Raw genomic sequence first — 22,741 nt, 5'->3', positions numbered from 1 at the left:
TCCAAAGAAAATCAGTCAAACCAGTTCAAGATGGGCAAGTCCTGAGGAAAACCCGTCTGTAGAGAGGCACTGTGTCATTTCTGTGCCACTAGCAGCATCTAATGGAATTAAACACCACTCCTTAACAAGCCACATTTATTTTTATTTTATTTTTATTATTATTGTTAGTATATTTTATTATTTTGATTATATTGTATTGTTACATTATATTGTATTAATGTATAATACTTCTATTTTTTATTTTAGTGATTTGTTCATCAACTCTAGTGATATGTTATTGTATTATATTGTGTTAAATTATCTTATTCATATTTTGGAAAATGTAATAGTCTGGATTAGGTGTTTGTTTAACAACTTTTTATTATATTAAATTTTTTAATTTGATTTATTATTGGAAGTTTAATATTTAGGGATAGGAGTTTGTTCAACAACAAATTGTTGTTTTTATTCTTTTTTTTATTTAAATTTTATTATATTCATATTTTTTAGAATTTTTTATAATATTTGTATTTTAAGTAAATTAAAACTTTTTTAAAAAAAATTATAAATTGTTTATATTAACCATAGGGATAGGGGTTTGTTCATTACCTCTTTTATTCTATTCTATTCTATTCTATATTAATTTAATCTGATACAGAAGTGTTAATTGAAGTATTATATTGCATTTTATTAATGTTGTTATATAATAGTTACATTATATTGATATAATTTTTTTTAAATATATATTTCATTTGAATTATTGAATTATTGAATTATACCTTTTCATTTAAAATTTATTATTTATTTATTTATTTTCTGGATGTTTATTACCTAACTGATGTGGGTTTGTTCAACAACTCCTATTATATAATATATCATATATCATGTCATATCATATTAATTTAATATTAAATGTGAAAGGAATCAACTTTATGGTGTTGATCTTGCATTATAAATGTTTTCTGTTTTTACCATCAGAGTGAAGAGTTTCTTTCTCTCCACTGATTCGTTGTATCTTCCAGATCAATTTTTTCCTTTCTTAAAAACAAAAACCGTTTTCGCTGGAGTGCCCTTGTCTTTATTTCCATACGAAAGGCTCTTTAGATTGAGAGGACATACAGGCACACATCCGTCCCTCTTGGATTTAAATGTTGCCGGGGGACGTTGGTTTTATCTCTTTTTTTGGCTCATCTCCCTGTGACCGTCTGTCCTTCACATCTGAGCTGCTTAAAGGAACAGTTCACCCAGAAATAATGCTGCCATTATTAACCTACCATCATGTTTCCAGACCGAAATGACTTTTCAAAAGGGAGGGATTGTGAAGAATGTCCAAGCATCTCTTTTCCTTCAAGCTCACAAATGAAAAAAGTGCTATAATGTGACTTTTCTGAAGTGATGTTATTCTTTTTGTGACTGATAGTATTTAATAAACAGAGGCTGATTTCTCTCTCGGTCTCTCTGTCTTGCTCCAGATGGTCACGCGCGGCTGTGAGACCACAGAAATGACCTTGCGCAGGAACGGTCTCGGTCAGCTGGGCTTCCACGTCAACTTCGAGGGCATCGTGGCTGACGTGGAGCCGTTCGGATACGCCTGGAAGGCCGGTTTACGTCAGGGCAGCCGGCTGGTGGAGATCTGTAAGGTGGCGGTGGCCACGCTGACCCACGAGCAGATGATCGACCTGCTGCGCACCTCCATCTCCGTCAAGGTGGTCATTATCCAGCCGTATGAGGACGGAGCTCCCAGAAGGTATCAGTGACCTTGGCCATTTTAAAATTCATTTTAAAAAATCTGTGAAAGTTTCTGACTTAAAAAAAATAACTTTTTAAATTTTGCATTTTTTATTTTATTTAGAAGTTTAGTACTTAGGGTTAGGGGTTTATCCAGCAACTATATTATATTATATTATATTATATTATATTATATTATATTATATTATATTATATTATATTATATTATATTATATTATATTATATTATATTATAACATAATTTTATATAGATTTTAAATGTGTATTTTTTATATATGATATAATATTCTTATTTTGTTAGAAGCTTTATACTTGGGAATATAGGTTTGTTTAACAACTATTTTAATTTTATCTTATTTTATTTTTATCTTATTTTATTTTTAGTTTATTTTTATTTTTATAATTTTTTTTTTTTTATTTATTATTATTATTATTATTATTTATTTATTTTATTTTTTTAATATGAGCCATGATTGAAGATATTCAATTTTAACTTGAATATTTGAAATGAATATGAGTTAAAACAATTATCATTTTCACTAAACAATTATTTTCATTTTCACTACAAATGTTCTATTACTTCTTTATTTTTTTTGCATTTAGCATTATCATAGTATAATCATATCAGATGTAAACACATGCTGATCGTTTCCAATCATCCCTCTTTCAATCCAGTATGTCAGCAAATCCTCTTACAGTGATCCGTGTTCATACATGACGCATCAGAAGCTTATTTACACAGCAGAGCATCTCCTTGAGCTCTCTGTACTTTAAAGTGGCTTGTCATGTTGAGCATTTAAAAATCATCTAATAATGTTATTGGGAGACATGTGAGGACTGAACAAATGCATACTGTATCTTCAATGCAATGCAAGTCGTTTTGAATAAAAGCATCTGGCAAATGCAACAAGATAGAATATTCCTAGAATTGCTTGAACTCCGGATGTCATCGTTGCATCCTATATGCATGAACTGTACACCCGGATAAATGTATTTAAAGGGAAGACTTGCAACACTCTCGTATACAGCCGAGACTCATGCTTCAGGTCAGACGTCGAGGAGCAGAGCCTCGAAACATTGCATACACTAATATAACCAAATATTTACCCACTGTTTACATTTTCAATCCATAAGTGGGTCATTTTGAATGTGGACACATCTGAAATGTTTCTGTTTTTCCCTCATTAGTGTGATGTACGGGCGGCATGTTTAAAGATACATATAGAAATGATGGAGAAGCTTGAGGACGGCAGGGTTACAGCCACTTCCTGCTGCTCGAGTGTAAATAAATAGATTTTCTGGGTTAGGCTAATATTAGAGCCATATTTCACCCGCCCAGACTGGTTTCTGCTCAGCCATAAAAAGACATCTATGAGCTCTTTAAAATAAGAGAGGAGGTAAAACCAGTGTGTTTGATGGGAAAGTCCCGATTTATAAAGCGAATAGTTCTGCTCCTTCATTCTGATTGGTTGCATACAAAGCTATTGTTCATTGCACTACTACTATCATTACATTATTTTGTGAATCCTTGCTATATATATATATATATGGAATAACCAATTTATGAAAATAACAAGTAATAAAATATTAATAACAGCTAAGAGGGTTTAAGGGAGTGCTAACAATGCCCCTTAGCTGTTATTAATCCACTGTAAACCACGGCTTGAAAGCGCATATTGCTTTTTTTTTTTTCGTTTGAGCTGGGTAAAATTGTTAAAGTTGTCTCTTCTGCTCAGCAGGGCTGCATTTATTTGATGATTAAAAGGGTTTTATTATGCTTTTTCACTTTTTGAATTTTAGTCAGTGTGTAGTAGTGTTGCACGGTGCACCGATACTTCAAAAGTATCGCGATTCTAGGAAATTAAAAACATCACGATTCCTTAATTCATTAGCATCAATACTTTAAAGAATGACTGCGTTCCAGATTTGTAAGAGACGTATTTTATGTTGGTGTGTGCAACGCACGCTTCCAGTTCCTCCCTATGGACGTCTGTGTTTTTTCTCCTCACGCAAGCAGCAAAAAAAGCGCTACAGCGAGCGAGATGTCTGCATTAGTGGCTTTACTTAACTGATTTGGCTTTACTAAAATGTGTAATCGCATTAAAATAGTTTAAATAAATTGTTCAGCTGAACAAAGCACGAGGTTTTCTTGCATAATTAACATTTTAATTGTTTGATCAGACAGTTCATATATAATATTCACATGAATCGTGGATTAAACGTGGAGTTATGTTCTGTATGCTAAATATGAAACGATTCGTTCAGGGACGAACCATCACTAGTGCAATTTCATATAGCCTATATTAAATATTTGGAATATATATTTTCATATTTTATTAGGTTCTTTGATAAGGTTACAATACGAAGGTCTAGCAATGTATCTTCCGTGATGTTCCAGATGCGCATGTCGCGGTGGGTAAAGAAACTGTACTTTATTTGCGGGCTGGGGCGGGACAAATAATTTCATAAAAGCGGGACCCGCGGGTTGGATAAAAACCCGACCCGCGCATCACTAGGCTTCATGTGATTCAAGTGATACTTTTTTATATTTTTGATATTCCATATTTTGTTCAAATGTTTAATATATCTGCTGTTTATATATTCATTTATGTTCATTTATGAGCGTGTTATATGATTCGAATGTTGCCCCGGTTTTAAAATAAAGCACAATGATATTTGAGAGAGTATTTTCCCTTTTCAGGAAAAGTATCGGAAAAGTATCGAAATCGCAATTCGTGACTAGGTATCGGTATCGAAACAATAATTTTGGTATCGTGACAACACTAGTGGGTAATGTGTATGTTTAGACATAAAAAAAGAGTTACAGAGTTACAAATTTCAAAGTCCACTTCCAAGGCAGATAATAGGTTTATTTTTAAATACTAAATTATTATTGTATTTGCAGGCTCATTGGTATCTTATCTCTCTATCCCAATCTAATAGTGTATTATGAGAGGATTGACCCTTGAGTCGCTATTTCTTGGATAAAAGGCTCGTTAATGTTGGGAATAACTCTTGGTTAGACGTCTGGAATCGAGGGTGTTTCTAAAACAACATACTGAGTCTGTAAGAGCTTCCACCTAAATGCATTGGGTTCGTGTTTCTCTGCACATTCACACGCTGTAGATTATTCTTCATATGTCAGCGCAGGTCAGAAGTATCAGGTTCTGATGTGGAAAATGTGAATATTTTGTTCTCTGTGGAAGTAAATAGTGAAGCAAAACATTTGATTAGCATGTAGAAAGATACACAAATTAGCTTTAGCGTGCTCTTTAAACTGCTGTGAATAGTTTTACGCTAGTTTTGGGTATTATTCAGCTTTTAATGGGAAAACAGATGTTATAAACTGATTGAGCTGTTTATTCTGTTAAACACCCAGCATCTCACAGGGTTCAGTAGTTTACGTCTCTTTTCAACCGGAAACTATTTAGACTTTTATTTCATTTAGAGGTTATTTTATTTCTAGGGTTAGGTTACACATTTTTTTTTAATAAAGGGGTGTCTGCTTTTGTGTCTGATTCATTCATTTATTCAATAAAGGCACATTAAATTGTTCAAAATTGACAGTTAATCAGTTACGGAAACTGTTTGGAAAAAGCTTTATTTTGAAAATAAACTCTCTAAAATAATAACTAAATGCATTTTTTTGTTTAAGTATGCATTATGTTACTTTTGCATTACTTTTTGTCACCTGAGCTGGGCTTGCTTATTCATTTTTAATAACAAAAAGCCCAAGAGTTATGTTTTTGTCCACTGTAAAGGCCGTTTCACACCAAAAGGGAAATGTATAAGCTCCAGCCTGAAGGAAGTGTCACTGTCTCTTCACTTCACTCCTGATTTCTCACAACGGTGACAGGAGAGCTGTCAGTCAATACATCAAACATCAAAGTAACTTGCGTTACTTCTTTGCAAAAGTAACTCATTTTCTTCTTGTTCATATCTTTTCATCTTGTTTGTATTTCACAGATGAAAGTCATACAGAATCTGAACGACGGAATTTTCATTTATTCCTGATCTGTTTCTTTAATGTATTCCGGCAGTATTTCTCTGTCAAAATAAATAAATAAATCCCTTTCGAGGATGCTTTGCATTGCTGTTGCTCATGCCAAGAGATCCTGTCAGAAAGTGTATCGTATCGTAGCTGTTCTCTGGCCTCCTGAGGACGCCAGGTCAGTGATATCCAGAGGGCAATGATAAATGCAGCTCATGCAGAGATCACATCGTCTGATTCTAGACCTGTCTTCTGCATCTAATTGATACGAGCCTGTGGGCTGCTTATGCAAATAGAAGAGCAGAACGTTAACCCTTCACCTCAAGCGCTTCATGCAGACAATAGCTCCAGAGTTGATTTTTTTTTTATGACTGTTTTCGTAACCCTCAGGCTCTTTTCTTTCAACCCAAAAACCCACCTCAATGAGCTTCTCCTTTTTTGTGTCTGTCTTCTAGTTCCCTTCTAGCGCTTTTATCCACCTTATTTTTAACATAAGAGCTGGAGGAACTTGAATATGCAAGGATTCCAGTGAGATTCACTTTTTATTATTTTATTGTATTTTTTTAATTTATTATCCTAATCGTAAACCCGCTGGTTTTACAGTTTTACTTCTCTTTAAGTTACACATTTAAAGAAAATTGTTTACTTCTGTGTTGCTAAGTAAGGTATTAAATGGTGATGAAAGATATTATGTATTTGCATATTGTCACTAATGGATTATGGATGTAAATTAGTAATGTTTATATTTTCTATTTAACACAGATGTTTATGAGCACACTTTGCTCCTATCAAATAAACAAATACGTAGCTTTGTTTCTCTTTCCCAACAATTATCCAAATTTGTTACTACATTGCCACTAGTTATATTGTCATATATAACTATATATTTTAATATTATAAACATAATTTTAAACTGCGTTTTTTTTTTTTGTTTGTTTGTTTGTTTCAGCCTGACGCAGTTATAATTTTTTGTCATTTTGTTTAAATAGCAAATGCATTTTCCGGGACTGGTAACCAGATGATAACTAGTTCAGTCCCTGCAAGGATTGAATCATGAATACTCAACATTGTGACGTGTGTGCAATATTTCAAACATTTTTTGCAACCTATTTAATTTTCTTTAACCCATGCATTTCAAAGTTACAAATTAATGAATAAATGCAATTTATGATGCATGAAATCTAGAAGTCTCTATATATGACAGGTGGTTGAAATATAAGATGAACTGATGTTTTTTTCTGCTCTCTGTATCTCTCAGGGGATGTTCAGAGCTCTACCGCATTCCCATGGTGGAGTATAAGCTGGACAGTGAAGGGACGCCCTGCGAGTACAAGACGCCCTTCAAGAGAAACACCACTTGGCACCGCGTGCCCACCAGTGGCCAGGCTCTTCCCCGCGGATCCCCCACGCAGGGTCCTGATCGCATGCCATGCCAGCAGATCCTCCAGCACGCTCAGACCGCCATCCCACGAAGCACCTCTTTCGACAGGAAGCTGCCGGACGGACCCAGGTATCACATCAGTTTCAGATGCATGCTTTGTGTTTCTCTTAATGTCAGTTGAATGAGTGTAACTGTGAATCCATCACCTTTCTGAAGCAACCAGAGCTCAGGGTGATAGAATGCACAAAAAATACAGCAGGATGAAGACATAATGAAACTTTTAATTGTGTGGAGCTTTATGATGGAATTGCAAATCCAGTCATTTAAAAATAGAATTTACAGTACTGCAGAATGGGACCGAATTTGACAAATTTTGGATGAATTAATCAAAAGCAGTGCTGTATACATAAAGTATAGACTAGTGCAAAAAAAATATATATATATGTATCTGCATGTTTTGTGTGTTTGCAAAAAATAATAGAATTAATATTTTGATAATGGTTTTTTTCAGAATTTCTGAAAATTTAAAACAGCTCTACTTTTAATATAATTGTATTTAAATCATAATTATAATTGTATTAAACTGTACGAATTGCATGATTTCAAATTGTAAAAAAATATAAAAAATGGGGGGGGGGGTGCAGTAAGACAAAATGCATTAATTTTTAAGAAACAGTCTATGAAAACATCTTAAAATTGCATGCAATATTGCTCCAGTAAAGTTATTGAAACCTGGAAACAAAAAAAAATACTCTTAAATATTCACTCACATAAAGGGTAAAAAGCTGAAATTTGTATATTGAAATAGAAAACAGATCATTTAAATTGTAGTAATATTGGTGTATTATGATTAAATGCAGCCTTGCTGTGCATTGAAAAACACTTTAAAAAACATTTAGTTTAAACATAGTACATAATCCTGCCTATCATTGTATAGTATGTTCAGAAAATCTCTTTTCCCCTTAAAAAAATTGTGAAGTTGTTGAAATGCATTTATACAATATTTTAAAGCTATATTTAAAAGAAATATATTTTAACTGAAAAATAAGACAAACATACTCATTAAGATTTTTTTCAGTGCCCAAACCTGATTCTTATATTGGGAAAATTGACTCAAATATGTGGCAAAACAACAAATATGTAAAATATGCATTAACCAAATATGTGGAAAAACAACAGCAAATAAACATGGATCGTGCATGCAACATTTTCAGTTTCAGCGTGCACTGACAATTTACATTCTGCTGGAAAGTGTTGTGTTGCATTTCCGGTGTTCCCGGGAAACTTACTGACCCAGATCATGAATTCAGCTTCCTGTATTTGGTATGCAGGCGATATGCCTCTCAACTATGGTCTGTTATAATGTGGTCATTTGTTCCTCGTGGTGTTGATGACCTTTCCAGCTCCTCAATGAGACTGCATGTGGAGAGAGCTGTGTAATGCCACACCACTGGACAGTCTTACCCTCTTATTAGTGATGCACTAATACTAACACAAAAAACACACATGCAAACTCCTCTTACATTTTCAAAAGAAATGCATGAAGTGATGAAATGTTTACCTTGAATTCAAGTCCTCTTGAATACTCGGGTTGCATGCATGAATGTAAGATATTTACAGGGGTTAAAAGACATTTATGCATTAATATACTAGCATGCATATTGTTGGTGCACGTCATCATTAGTGCGTTCAGGTCGGTGCATTGTGACTTCAGACTGAGGTTGCACTCCTCTGTGTGGGTATCAGCATCGCAGCTGGCGTGAGAATGTGTGTTGCTCTCGCTGCAGGAGCGTTCAGGACATTGAGAAGCCTCTGGTCTTGTCCTGCAGTAAAGGAGACGCGTCCCAACACTATCGCAGCTCACCCAGTAACCAGTCGTCCTCCAGCGACCCGGGACCCTGTGCAAGCACCGGCTGGAACCAGCAGCCGGGATACGACGGGTAACACACACGCACTCATTCTGCTCCACATATGACATGCACACAGCTAATACGATTACCGTATTTTTCGGACTATAAGTCGCACCTGAGTATAAGTCGCATCAGTCCAAAAATACGTCATGATGAGGAAAAAAACATAGAAGTCCCACTGGACTATAAGTCGGATTCATTTAGAACCAAGAACCAAGAGAAAACATTACCGTCTACAGCCGCCAGAGGGCGCTCTTTGTCTTCAGTGTAGACTACAGGAGCACTGAGCAGCATAGAGCGCCCTCTGGTGGCTGGAGACGGTAATGTTTTCTCTTGGTTCATTTCTCTTGGTTCATGTCAAATTAATTTTGATAAACAAGTTGCACCTGACTATAAGTCGCTGACTATGTTACTATAAGTGCGACTTATAGTCCGGAAAATACGGTACATTGATCATTTCATCATCGGGTGTTCCTTTAGTATTTATTTATTAGATTAATTTAGTATTAATGTGTTAACTCAAATGAAATAAATCAATCAATAAATATATATTAGATTAATCAGTTTGTATCAAATATTATTCCATATTTATTTAGTTTATTCTAGTTTAATGTTGTATTCATTTATTGGTTCAGTTAATATAAATTAATAAATCAACCAACAATATTAATTAATAGGATTATATTAAAAATGTTCATTTCATAAATAAATTTTTTTTTGTATTAACGTCTTGGTCTTATCAATTATATTAATATAAAATTAATTGATAAATCAGTTAATAGAATTGTATTGATATTTTTTTTTTTATTAAATTTTAGTCAGTATTCATTTAGTGTTAATTTACTTAAAAAACTATTAATTTAAATAAATTTACTAACCAATTATTAATATTATTTTTGTTTATCTATCTATCTATCTATCTATCTATATAGTTTTAGTATTTAATAAAAAATATTATTTTGTATTTATTTTATTGAACATTTTCTTAATGCATGAATCAATATATTAATTAATAAGCATTTATTCATTTATAAATATTTATAAAATAAACATTTGTTCATATAAATTATTTAATATTTATATTATTTAATGTAATGTTTATCTCACATTTTTAGAACATTTTATATAGTGAATTGTGTTGTCTATCTGACATAAATTGATTTGCATTTTTAGAAATTAATTCACGTGTAACCCAATTAATTTTCTGGTAGTTGGTAATTTTCTAATTTAATAAAAGTAATCAGTCCTTGATTTTAAGTTGGCCATTAAGATTTCTCTTTAGCACTGCACACTTTTATCAGATTTCACACGTCTCGTCCAGCATCGACAAAATCTATCAACCTCTGCAGACGTGAGCCACAGGATCTTCACACAGTTTATTACCAGACTTTGTTGACTTCTTCTTAATATCCAGTGTTTTTCTGCAACCAATCCCATTGAGGCGGAGACTTTGATCACAGCTGGAGGTGTTTAAATCCAACTCTGTGCACTGCAACGAAAGATGAACATCTCGTTTGGCTGATTGGAGTAATTCTGGCCGTTCCCATGAGTCTTGAGCTCTAACCGCTCTCGTCCACAGGTGTCAGTCTCCTGTGCTCCACGAGCGCTCGGCTGAAGCCCAGGGCATGCTGGGAGATGGAGAGAGAGAGCCGACGCTGGAGAGGACACGCTCTTCAGGTGCCTTTCACACATCCACAGCTTCACTCTCATCCTTCACTGAACACAGACGCTCAGACAGACTTCAGCCACTGCACACACACACATATATATATATATATATATATATATATATATATATATATATATATATATATATAAATCAATAATCACACTGTTTTTGGCCAGTTTATTTAACCCTATATACAGACACAGCAGACCTATTTTTTTTTTTTACAAAATGAATAGTAATATTTTTATTTTATTTTATATTTTTTATCTTGTAGCAGTATTAGTAGTAGTAGTAATTTTTTTTTTACTTTTTCACATAGCCATATTTATATCGTTTTTTTTTTTGCATTTTAAATTACAAATTGCTAAAACTAAAAGCAAAATGATGACGGAAAATACAAAAAGAAACAAATTAACATATATTAACAGTGTACTAAAATGACACTGTTCAGAATTACTACCGGATAAAATATTATTATAATTAGAAAATATTATCATGATTATTGCCATAAATAGAAAAAATTTGCATTCATAACTTTCCCAGTATTAGAAATTAGGGCTGCATTTTTTTTTTTTTTTTTTACAAAATTAATAGTATTATTTTTTATTTAATATTTTTTTATCTTGTAGAATTATTATTAAATTGTCAGACAGTCAGATGTTCTGCGATCTGCATGTTTATCCTTCACTCTTTCTTCACAGAGGCGAAGTGGCACGTCCCTTCCACCAAGATCCTCAATTCCTTGAAGGAAAGAGGCAAGGATTCACCAAACAAATTGACACGGGTAAGACTATTCCCCCATTTAACACACAACAGAAGACAAGTGATGCCAAGAGCCAAACATTAGTTCAACCATTAAATGCCTTTAAAACAGTGATGTCCAAGATTTTTAACCCTTCAGTGGCCCTCATGTTTCCTCCGGAACATCTGCTGTAATTAGAGATTTTTTATTTTTTATATAGAAAGTAGAAGTATCTATAGATTACAATAGGTAAAAAAAAAATTATATTTTTTAAATTAAATATTGGAAATCTTATTTGGAAAGGGGGGGATTTTTAAATAATATTTTACTCAGGATTTCTTATTATAGTTAACTAAACCATTCACCAAAAAAATTAATAAAATAAAATAAAAGTAAAACAAAGTTAAATATTAAAACAAAACAAAAAAATCTATTTTTTATTTATTTATTTCAACTAGTTGCCAAGGCACTACTCCTAGTTCTTAATTAAGTTTAACTCGCAGTACTAAAATAATTAAAACTAAACCTTAAATAAAAAAAACATTAAAAAATAGCTAATAAAAATGACAAATGACAGCATAATTGCTAAAATGTTAAGTAAAATTAAAATTAAAATCTAGAAATACAAAAATAAAAACTAAATATTTAAAACTTAAGATAATTAGAAACCATTATCATCATAATACTCTTTATTAAAAAAGTTGGTGCTATTATGATACTTTTACAGGCGATATATAAACTAATGTTTATTATTATTATTATTATGAAACGATAGGTTGGTAATAACTTTATAGACAGATGACAGAAAATACAAAAATAAACAAATTTATATATATATAATATCAGTGTACTAAAATGACAATGCTCAGAAGAATTTCTACCTGATAAAATATTATTATGTTTAGAAAATATTTTCAGAATTATTGGCCTTAATAGAAAAATGAGCATTCATAACCTTTCCTGTATTAGAAATTAGGGCTGCACGATATTGGAAAAAAAACTCACATTGCGATATTTTGTTTTTCTGTGATATATATTCCGATATGGAAAAAAAGAAAAACAATCACCAGATCTCTTGAATAGCTCTATTTGGAGGAAAATAATCAATGATTGGGATGATTTTCTAGGTGAGTAAATCAACAAATTACAAGAATAGATAAATATAATAGAACAAAGATACAAATGAAATAAACAGTGCTTTATATTATTCAAGACTAACAGTTTCAGGTACAGCATAATTAAATGTAAAATAACACAGTGCATAGTCTTCACTGTATAGTCTAAATGAAATCTAATAAATCTGTTAAAGCTACAAAAGTGAATTTTCTCTGTGTTTTGTTTTATTAACATCTAGGAAACAGAAAGCTGGAACATTAACCTTCTGTGAAACTCATCCTTTTTAACCCATTTTCTCAATTGTTTACCTTGACCAAAGCAACCCTGTTTACAAGTATACTGTACTTGCAGAGACATGCATTTTGACGTAATTTCATGCATATGCATCATATTGCTTGTCCTGCATCTGTATAGGAGCTTATGAGGTCCGGTTCATTTAAAGGACAGAAATAAACCATGTGATCTGTTTATAATTCAGTTGGATAGTGTCTGGCCAGCAGGAGGCATTTGTTTATACATGCAACTGTATGTTTAGATTTCCCTGCAGTGTCTGAATGTGTTTCAATGTGGTCTTCACATATGAATGTGCTTCCTCTGCTTGGGACAGTTCTCCGACTCGTCTTTAGTGTTTCTGCGTTGACTGAAAGCCTTCGTGTGACAGACACGCATGAGACCGCTGGTGCTGCTGTCAGTGTGCATGTGTGTCAGTGTGATGAATGAATGCAGATAAGGTCAGTCCGCCCTTGGTGCTGTTATCTCGCTCTCTCGCTCGCTCTCCAATGTGTGTTTTACCCAATATCTCACACTGTCTGTTCCTGTTATAGCGTCTGACCACCGGCATCCAGCTGAAAGTGAATTACAGTCATTTAGTGCAGAAACAACAGGCTCCTCTACTGAAGATATTGTGTACAGTAGATAGAAGCTCTCCTCCAAACCTAGCGAGCGTCATTTCTCTTCTGAAGTGAAGTTTACATTTGAAGAATTTTTCACTGATGAGTCTGGCTTTAGTTAACAGAGATGCTCTCATAAGCAAAAAGAAAAAAGGTTAATATTGGGTAAAATAACTATATTTTATCAGTAGTGAATGATGCAAAAATAATTAAGCATCCTCATTTTGTTGCACTGCATTTGCATTTATTTAAGCATCATTAACCCTTCGCTTAAAAATGTTACTGACTTTGTTTTCTTTTTCAGTTTACGGAGGACAATTTTATAGAAATTAACTGTAAAAGCTTGTCAATTCAGTTTTTATTTTTTGCAATAAACCACGTGTCATCCTCGTTCATAAATGAAAACATATGTTATTAGTACGATCATCTTCATTTGCTCCAAGGTAAATTAATGTTTGGCTTACACTAATGTTAATACTTCTTTTTAATGAGGCTTTTCTCTTTCAGAGACTGTGAAGAGCATGTGCAAACACTGCAGTTTTTAATCACGTTACTTCCTAATTGAACAATTTCCATTAAAGAAATCAGCAGATATTGTCTTAATTCATTCCAGCCCACGTTAAGTGTCATATCCAATCAGTTTCACTAAAATGAAAATAAACTATTGCTATGTTCTCTAATGATTTTCTCAGTTTCTCTGAAGGCTTTACGATCCTGAGAACGTTTAATCTACTGAATATGATTTGTATGTCTGCAACGAAGAGCTATAGGTGGTTTTTATCTGTACAGCTTTTTAAACAAACACAGAAAAGCATGAAAGATTAAAGGACGCTCTCTTCATTCACGTTAAGTGCTGTGTCTATATCAGTATCTCTAACAAACCTTTTCAGCTCTGAATAATCTTTAATGTATGTTGCGTTGTGTAAAATGCTGGGAGATGTACATTGGTCTGCTCTCTTGATTTATTACGCCTATTGTCTGCACACTAATTAATGAATACAGCTCATATTTGCATACATTACTAGTCGCAGAATTATTCATGAGCTGACAGTAATTAGTTTTGCGGGTCTTTGCAGCATGCAGCGGTACATTTAAAGTGGCGTGATATTAGTTTGGACTAAAGAAGGCATCACATGACAGAATATGACGGCAGACACCGCCTGTTTTCCATCCGCTAATTAGAATTAAAGATCATAAAATATGCAAGCATGCACAAAATGTCACGGAGACAATGGGATGATATATACTGTGTTTTGTTTCCTTTGTATAATATTTAAACCCAATTCTAAACGGTTAGTCAATGTGTTTTAAAATATTGAGCTTCGGTACTTAAGCTGGCAGTATAAGTTCGATCTCATATGTATATATTTATTTATTTTTATATATATTATTTGTATATTTATGTAAATCCTATTACATTTATTTTATATTGTTATATTATTCATATTGTTTTATATATATATATATATATATATATATATATATATATATATATATATATATATATATATATATATATATGTGTGTGTGTGTGTGTGTGTGTGTATATATATATATATATATATATATATATATATATATATATATTGTATATTATGAATTTATTATATATAAACACAAATCTATATATATAATATATATAGTTCTTAATAATTTTATTTGTGTGTTAAACATTAGTTATATATTATATATTATTATGTATATTATTATAATTATGTATACTATATACTGTACGTTGCTAGTTGCTATTGTATGATAGTTTTTAATAAAAATGTCCACGTAAATATAGCAGTGCTGTTGCTGTACAATTATTACTTTTTTAATCGATTAATTAATTTGTATTCCTTTTCATTTTTAAATATAAACATGCCATAGCAAATGTTTGCCCAAAAAATGGCCCTATTATTAATATTTCTTTGGTACGTTTACCTTTTTTTCATTCTCCTAGCAGACAGATTTATTTACTTGTTTGTTTATAATTTTTGTTCATGGTTTTATATGTCTTTTTCATATTTATATTTATATTTTATGTCTTTTTCATATTTCTTATTAAATATATATATTATTTATATGTATTTATTTTCCATAATTTTTATGTTGTTTGAGAAAATAGAACTAGTTCTTGGTATATGGCTGCTAAGTTGTTGCTTAAAAATGTTATAGTACTAAATTAGTGTTAATCGCAGTTTTAAACCACCACTTGGCAAAAGGCACGGTTCGTGTTGATTGCAAGTGACTTAGCTTGATTTTTTTGTCTTCCTCACCTGGCGACTTGTGTAATATGTTGAAAGATTAAATAAAAAGTAATAATAAATAATAAAATAAATGTAAAAAAGACTGCAAGTGGCATCACTTGTGGAAGTGCATGCATCTAAGAATGCAAGTCTGAAAATGCCAGTGCTATGGGGATGTTCAGCACGGGTTCTCTTGTGATGTGAAGCATTCACAGATTTAATCTTGCACCTCCAGATCTGCTAGCACACAAATCAGGGTCAAACATGTTTGATTTTTAGGATTTAAATCCGAATGATGATGGCTTTATTATTACGTCAGTACTTTCACAATAGCAAATGCTGCAGCAAATCTTGTAGTGTGTGCATGTTTAAGATCGGAGGGAAGATAGTCTGCAAAGATTCTCCTTATGTGTGTCATGCAGCCGGATTTCATAATCAGCTAGGATTTTAAAACTCCTGCAGTGTGAGCCAGGCTTTAGTAGATGTCTTGCCAAAATGGCCCTATTGCTAATGTTTCCCTGATATGTTTTTCTGTCGTCCTCCAGCAGGGCGGCGATAAGAACTCCAGCCACTCCAGCAGCAACACTCTGTCCAGCAACGCCTCCAGCAGTAACAGTGATGAGAAGCACTTCGGCTCCGGGGACCTGATGGATCCAGAGATGCTGGGTCTCACCTACATTAAAGGAGCCTCCACAGACAGCGGCATTGACACTGCACCCTGTAGCATGCCCCCGGGGGTCGCTGGCGCGTCTGTTTCCCGTGTCATGCTCCAGGGCCGCGGCGCGTCTGATCCGGGACACCCGTGGACACCGGAGCTGACAGAAGAAGGATCCACGGAGGAGGACCACAGCAGGTTATACCTTCCCCAGAGCTACGCCGTGGCTCTGGCCACCGGACATGGCCCCGCGGACACGAGTATGGGAGACCTGAGCGAGATCTCATCTCATTCTAGGTGAGCAAAAGAGAGACAGCTGATGCTTATGAGAATATAAATAAGTCAGATTTGTATCTTGAGGTTAAATGGATTGAGCATTTCCTGGTTGATGTTCAGATAATGTTTCTGCCAACATTATTGATCAGCCTGCTGGATGGATTTCTACCGTTGAATGCTAACATCAGAATATGTGCACTTCCCACTCTGCCATCAGTTATTGTTAATAAATATGCATATGCATATTCTTCCAGTTACGCACAAACAAACATACAATTACCGTATTTTCCGGACTATAAGTCACTCTTTTTTTCATAGTTTGGCTGCTCCTGCGACTTATAGTCAGGTGCAACTTATTTATCAAAATTAATTTGACATGAACCGAGAGAAATGAACCAAGAGAAAACATTACCATCTCCAGCCGCTAGAGGGCGCTGTATGCTGCTCAGTGCTCCTGTAGTATACACGGAAAACATAGAGCGCCCTCTCGTGGCTGGAGACGGTAATGTTTTCTCTTGGATCTAAATAAATGCGACTTATAGTCCAGTGCGTATTTTTGGACTGATGCGACTTATACTCAGGTGCGATTTATTGTCCGAAAAATATGGTAATTGGGTGCAACTGTTTAAGTAATTTGCCTATTTTGACATGTTAAATATCCAGCTGTGTGTATTCACTTGTAGTGAGATGAATGCTGATTTTTAGGAACAGGTCTGCAGGCATTTTACATCTAAATTACTGACATTGACTTGTGTCCTCATTTTATAGATGCTAAAATCTTGACCAGTTCAGATATTTGGGGCGGTTTTTGAAGGAAGACTCTATTGCTCATTTAGGCTGCATTTATTTGATCAAAAATGCAGTAAAACATTCATATTGTACACTATTATTACAGTTTTCTATATGAATATTCTGTATGTTAAAATGTAATTTATTGCTGCGATCAAATCTAAGTTTTCTGCATCATTTCTCCAGTCTTCAGTGTCAAATGATCTTCAGAAATCATTCTGATATGCTGATTTGCTGCTCAAGAAACATTTCTTATTATTATCATGGAATTGTTATTTTTTCATCATGGAAAAGAAAGATGCATTGTCTTTCATTGAAGTCATTATTTGCAATGTAGAATAATTGTGGGAGTTGTGTAATTGAGGTAATATAGGAACTAGAACCAGAGATTTTTCAAAAGTATACAACTTTACACCGGTATTAATGCTTTTTATGTAAAGAATTGTAAGCATAGGATGTTACATAAAAGGCAGAACAAATGGTAAGAAGTCTCTTTGAGATCGGGGAGAATGGCAACTGTCATGCTGTTGTAGAAAGGTCAGGGTCCTGCTCATAGGCATGTTGTCAGTTCTGATGTGTGTGTTTTTGAGTGAATGTTTGACTTGTGAATACATTTCAAAAGATGCCAGAACAGAGCGCTGTCAATGCAGAATTCACCCACTGTTTCTTAAACGAAAGCCCAAGGGATTGTTCACAGTACCCAGCTGCGTCGTATTACTTTAAAATGCCCCTATTGTGCAATTTTTAAGGTTCCTAATATTGTCTTGGAGTCTCCTACAGGGGCTTTAAATGCTTACAAGGTCAAAAACGCTTTCGCTTTCTCAAAATATGCAATATCCAATGAATCTCAAACTGTTCGTTTAAAGCCGTTCTCTCTAAACCCCTCCCACTGTTCTCTGATTGGTCAGATGGCCCTAGTCTGTTTTGATTGGTCTACTGCATACAGCACATGTCGGACACATAGACAGTAAAAGAAATAGACACAGCGACCCCATTGGAACTCAATTGAGACAAGTGAAGCCCATTTTTAGCGTTTTTTAGCACTTCCGTTTCTGACGCGCAGACTCAAACGAAGCTTGACGACGTCAGCAACCTGTCTGACAGATGTAAATCTTCTAAGTGGCTGTGCGTGAAAACTGCCATCGTTAATCTTGCAGAGACGGAGAGCTTGAGCGGGGAGATCTTTGTCGTGATTGAGCAGGAATAAGTATTCTGATTAATCATTTTGTATAGTATTTTAAAATGTAACGCCAGTACGCCATATTAAGTTAATTGCCTGCGAGCTTCTCCTCCTGTCTGTACGGTAATGCGACAGAGAGACGAGTGGTTATGACGCAATCGTTAGCCTATTTTTTACAAAAACTGTTTATACGGGGCCATAATGTAACATAGAAGGTAATGGAGCCCTTTATACATGGTTGTGTATCTTTAGAAATAAATAATGGACAAACGGAGTCTTTAAATGCCTCAGATGTAAAGTTATTCGCTGTCAAAGTGACGCCAAAATGAATGGGAGTCAATGGGAATGCTAACGCAAGTGAAGTTCTGCTAAAAGATGGCAGCCCCCACCCGACTTCAACTTCCGGTCGAGTTCCTTGCCCCCTGGTCGGACACAGTATACCCATTGCCATAGTTCTGTATTTTGAATGCTCGATATAAAATATAAACATTATTTGTTATTCATACAGGTTGTGATTGAGTGGAGCCAGATGGTCCAAATAAACTGGGTGATGAGCCATCTTTCAAGAGCAAGCGTTTTGTAAATCAAGCATTGAACTCCCCAAGATTAGAGTAGCACTCATCTTTGAAACGGCTGTATAACTTTGCAGATTGTTTACATTCATGAAAGACTATTCAAAATGGTATAACGGCCACTTGGTGTTTTCATAACTGTAGATAATTTGCTTTGATCCAAAACAAGGACTTAAATTGTAATAATGATGCATTTTCTTCTTGGTTTAGCTTGCTTTTAAAATTAGGCATACCAAAATATGTTAATGCAAGAACAAATCTCATTGAATCAATGAATGATTCAATGACAGATAAAGTCATTCATTATCTCCCAGTGGAGGAAACAATATAATCAATGTTGAAATAAGCAAATGTGCTATTTTGAAAAAGAAATTACTTTAAAAAATAGATTTGCCCCATTTTGATCTTTACCATAGACATCCAAACTATAAACTTTTATCCCAGTACTTCTGTGATAATATGAATGATTGTAAGACAGAAATAATACTGTGTGGTTGAAAAGTCGTAGCTAAACATAACTGCTCTCTGAAATTAACCAGATGTTAAAACTTCCTAAAATGCCACTGGGCACATTTGTACAGTATTTCCCTTCTTTATTTAACCACCAGTTTTTAAATTAAACAGTACAGAAAATCAATTTCGTGTTGCTTTGATGGTTGGGTCACACGTTCCTTTGTCCCATGTGCGCTGGCCATTGGTTCCCACCACTCCGACAGCCCCTTACCCCACAGATTTAAGCACATGTCCTCTCCAGAACCTTCCAGAACTCAGGCAGCCCCCCAAAGTAGCCAGGAGCCAGGGCCCAGCACTGATGCACACACACAAAGCCGTAGGAGGTCTGATGACAAACCCATCCCGGACGAGCCCCCGATTCAGTCCTAGAGTGGGTGAGTGTGTGCATGTGTGGAATGGGATGCATTTGCTTTGTATGATTGGTTTATTTGGGAGTTAATTGTTTGGGCCACTAAAAGCAGCATTAAGACGCTTCATATGAAAGTTATTTAATTTAATTTACCATTTGCCATTACCACATACTCAAGACCTCGAAATCTCTAGAGCGTGTAAAGCACTCAAGCAAAACTACAGTATGTCTAAAAAGAGTTGTATTGTAATTTCTTAATGCGAACAATTAGGTTGGGCCTTAGATTTGATTAAATTTAATCTTGCCCTCCAAGCTTGTGCCAGTGTGACTCATTAAGCGTCTGGTTTAAAAGGCCAGGAGAGACCAATCTATTCCGAGGCTGAATTTAGCCAGCAGCGAAGGTCTCTCACTTCTTTTTATCCAATTAATCTCTCCGCTGGCACAATCGTCAGGCAATTCCAGTTTTCAAGGACGAAAAACCGTCTGCAATAGATTTCAGATCAAAGTGAATCTTTCCTCTATCGATCCGAGTATCACCAAGGCCTGAAAGGAACCATCGGTAAATTAACAGGGCTTGATCGAAGTGAGTTCTGTGCCAGATCAGCTCTGTAAACATGCAGACGTAATATACTTGGCATGTGTCTCTTCTCATTACTGATCTGTATGCTGATGTCCGATCCCTGTGGACTGTACTGTTCCACACAGAAGATCGATGTTGGCCACTGGACTCCGAATGATCCTGGAGGGGAAGCGACTGAGCCACCTCTGCTTTTCCTCTAATATTCTAGCTCTGGTATTCATTTATGGTAAATTTGGCCACTTTTGACATTGAGATGATATTCAAAAAGGGGCCAATTTACCTCAAATCAATAAATCGGTCTTATTTATTTTTCATTCTATCTACAGTGTATCTATCGTTCTTTCTATTTTCGTTTAATCAAATTTCAGTTAAGCTACAAATTGCAGTTATTTGAATTTGAATATCAGTTTATTTTAACTATTATAATTCTTTATATTCAAATTCAAATGACACATTCCGTTTGCTGTCTTTGATCTAAAATGCAACAAACTCAGTTTGGGTTTGTCTTTAATTATTATTGTGTACTTATATATGTATATGTATTATTTGACAGCAGTAGATGTCTGTTTTGTCCACGTTTAGACAGCAAGTGTGTAACTCTCCGGTCCATCTCTTCACTAATGTCTTTTGTTCAGTGAAAGTTTCCAGTTAAGCTCTTCTTAGATTGATGGTGCGGCTGAGCTGCTTTTCCCCAGCTGTTATGAAAGAAGCTGTGTAATGCAGTTAGCACCTCCTTTCCTGGTTTATTCCACCTCAGCCTTTATTTCACGTTATGTAACCAAGCCTCTAGACAAATCATCCAATATTGCTCGCATTTGTTGTGCCTGCTAATGAAGCTTTTTTCCCCGTTTGCAGTGCAGCTTGACACTGTAAACTGCAGCTGCTAACTTTCTTCTGTTTCTTCTACTTTCCTTGGCTTCTTTTGCTCAGTGGAGCCGAGAGCTTGTTGTCTTTCCTTCTGAAGGCTCTAGCCGAGCGGTCCAGGTACAGACACACACCCCCACTGTTGTGTATGTTTGTGCTCACCCCTTCGACCCCTGACCTTTCTCTTCTCCCCACTGAGTGTAAATGTCTGGAGTTGAAATTCTCCCCACTGTGCCACACCGACCCTCCTCTCCTTCACACCTCGACAGTTTCTGTCAGACTCAGACATAGCCTGTAGTGCTGGTATCAACAGTTGCTCATAGACACATACACCAGTAAAGGCCAGTGGGTCACTAACTGTGTTAAAACCGTGACACTAGTGCCAGACTGCTGTGATGACATTGTCCAGCACCTGCGGGCTTTGAGTGAGTGTTTATATGTCCTTTTCACTATTGCACTTGTTTGGATTTTTGCTGCATTGCTCCGTTGTTATTTTTATCTAAGACATAAGAAGCCCTATTCGCACAGGATTAGTGAATAAATAGGAATAATGGCGGAGGTTGTCTGTGATCTTAATCCTGTGCGAATCTGCCATGTCTGTAATTTGTAAAGTTAAAAATTCCCCCGCTAAATACCTACCATATTACACCAAGGTCCTGTGATACTATTAGTCCCATGTGAATCAACATCTCTGTGATTTGGCGGGTTGTATGTAATTTTCTAGGTTTTTATCCATATTTTGCGAAGAATGGAGCACCGTTGGAGTTACAAGATAGTATTTTAGGTGTTGTCATCATATTGCTCCACCATACAATTTGCAGAAATAGAAAGCTGAAAAGGTTTTAAGGTTAATGTGTTCCAAAGAAACCAAGCATATGCTAAACTATATGAATTTCTTCTTTTTTAAATCCATCTGGACCATAGTACGGGACTTTCAAAGCCTTGAGATTCAAGGTATCCGCGAGATAAGTCAGTAAATTTGAGTAAAATCACAGGTTTTGCTTATCCCATGTGAATGCATCACACAAAATTCAGATGCGAGGGTTGGGGGATAATTTCAAAATCTCACAAGGTCCCTAGATAATACTAATCCTGAGTCAATAGGGCTAAAGACAGCCCCTTTCTGAATATTACCTTCTCACAGTATTAATTAACTCACTTTCAGTATACTGTATATACACTCGCTGAGTATTTTTAACGTGGCTGCAGTTTGTACAGTATATTGGTAACCTTTACATCTCGTATATTATTTACAAGGACATTCTAGAAGAAATGAAGCTGTGCATTGAAATGCCTGTCATTG

The 22,741-nt window shown here is 34.9% G+C and overlaps 1 protein-coding gene across 2 annotated transcripts in view; it reads left to right on the top strand.

Annotated features, from left to right (window-relative positions):
- The window catches only part of LOC127970293 (signal-induced proliferation-associated 1-like protein 2), a 106,929-nt gene that overhangs the window by 63,441 nt on the left and 20,747 nt on the right, over positions 1–22,741 (top strand). The window contains exons 9-14 of one of the 2 annotated variants that reach the window (XM_052572779.1): positions 1,452–1,726; positions 6,977–7,228; positions 8,887–9,039; positions 10,589–10,686; positions 11,380–11,462; positions 16,206–16,612. In XM_052572779.1, coding sequence (XP_052428739.1) covers positions 1,452–1,726; positions 6,977–7,228; positions 8,887–9,039; positions 10,589–10,686; positions 11,380–11,462; positions 16,206–16,612 — 1,268 coding nt within the window. The remainder of the gene's footprint in view (positions 1–1,451; positions 1,727–6,976; positions 7,229–8,886; positions 9,040–10,588; positions 10,687–11,379; positions 11,463–16,205; positions 16,613–22,741) is intronic. The other variant, XM_052572778.1, reaches the window with a different exon arrangement.

The sequence above is a fragment of the Carassius gibelio genome, chromosome B13, assembly GCF_023724105.1.
Source record: "Carassius gibelio isolate Cgi1373 ecotype wild population from Czech Republic chromosome B13, carGib1.2-hapl.c, whole genome shotgun sequence".
In the NCBI taxonomy this organism is placed as follows: domain Eukaryota; kingdom Metazoa; phylum Chordata; class Actinopteri; order Cypriniformes; family Cyprinidae; genus Carassius; species Carassius gibelio.
The sequence above is the reverse complement of the archived record's forward strand: the minus strand, read 5'-3'. Positions and strand labels throughout refer to the sequence as shown.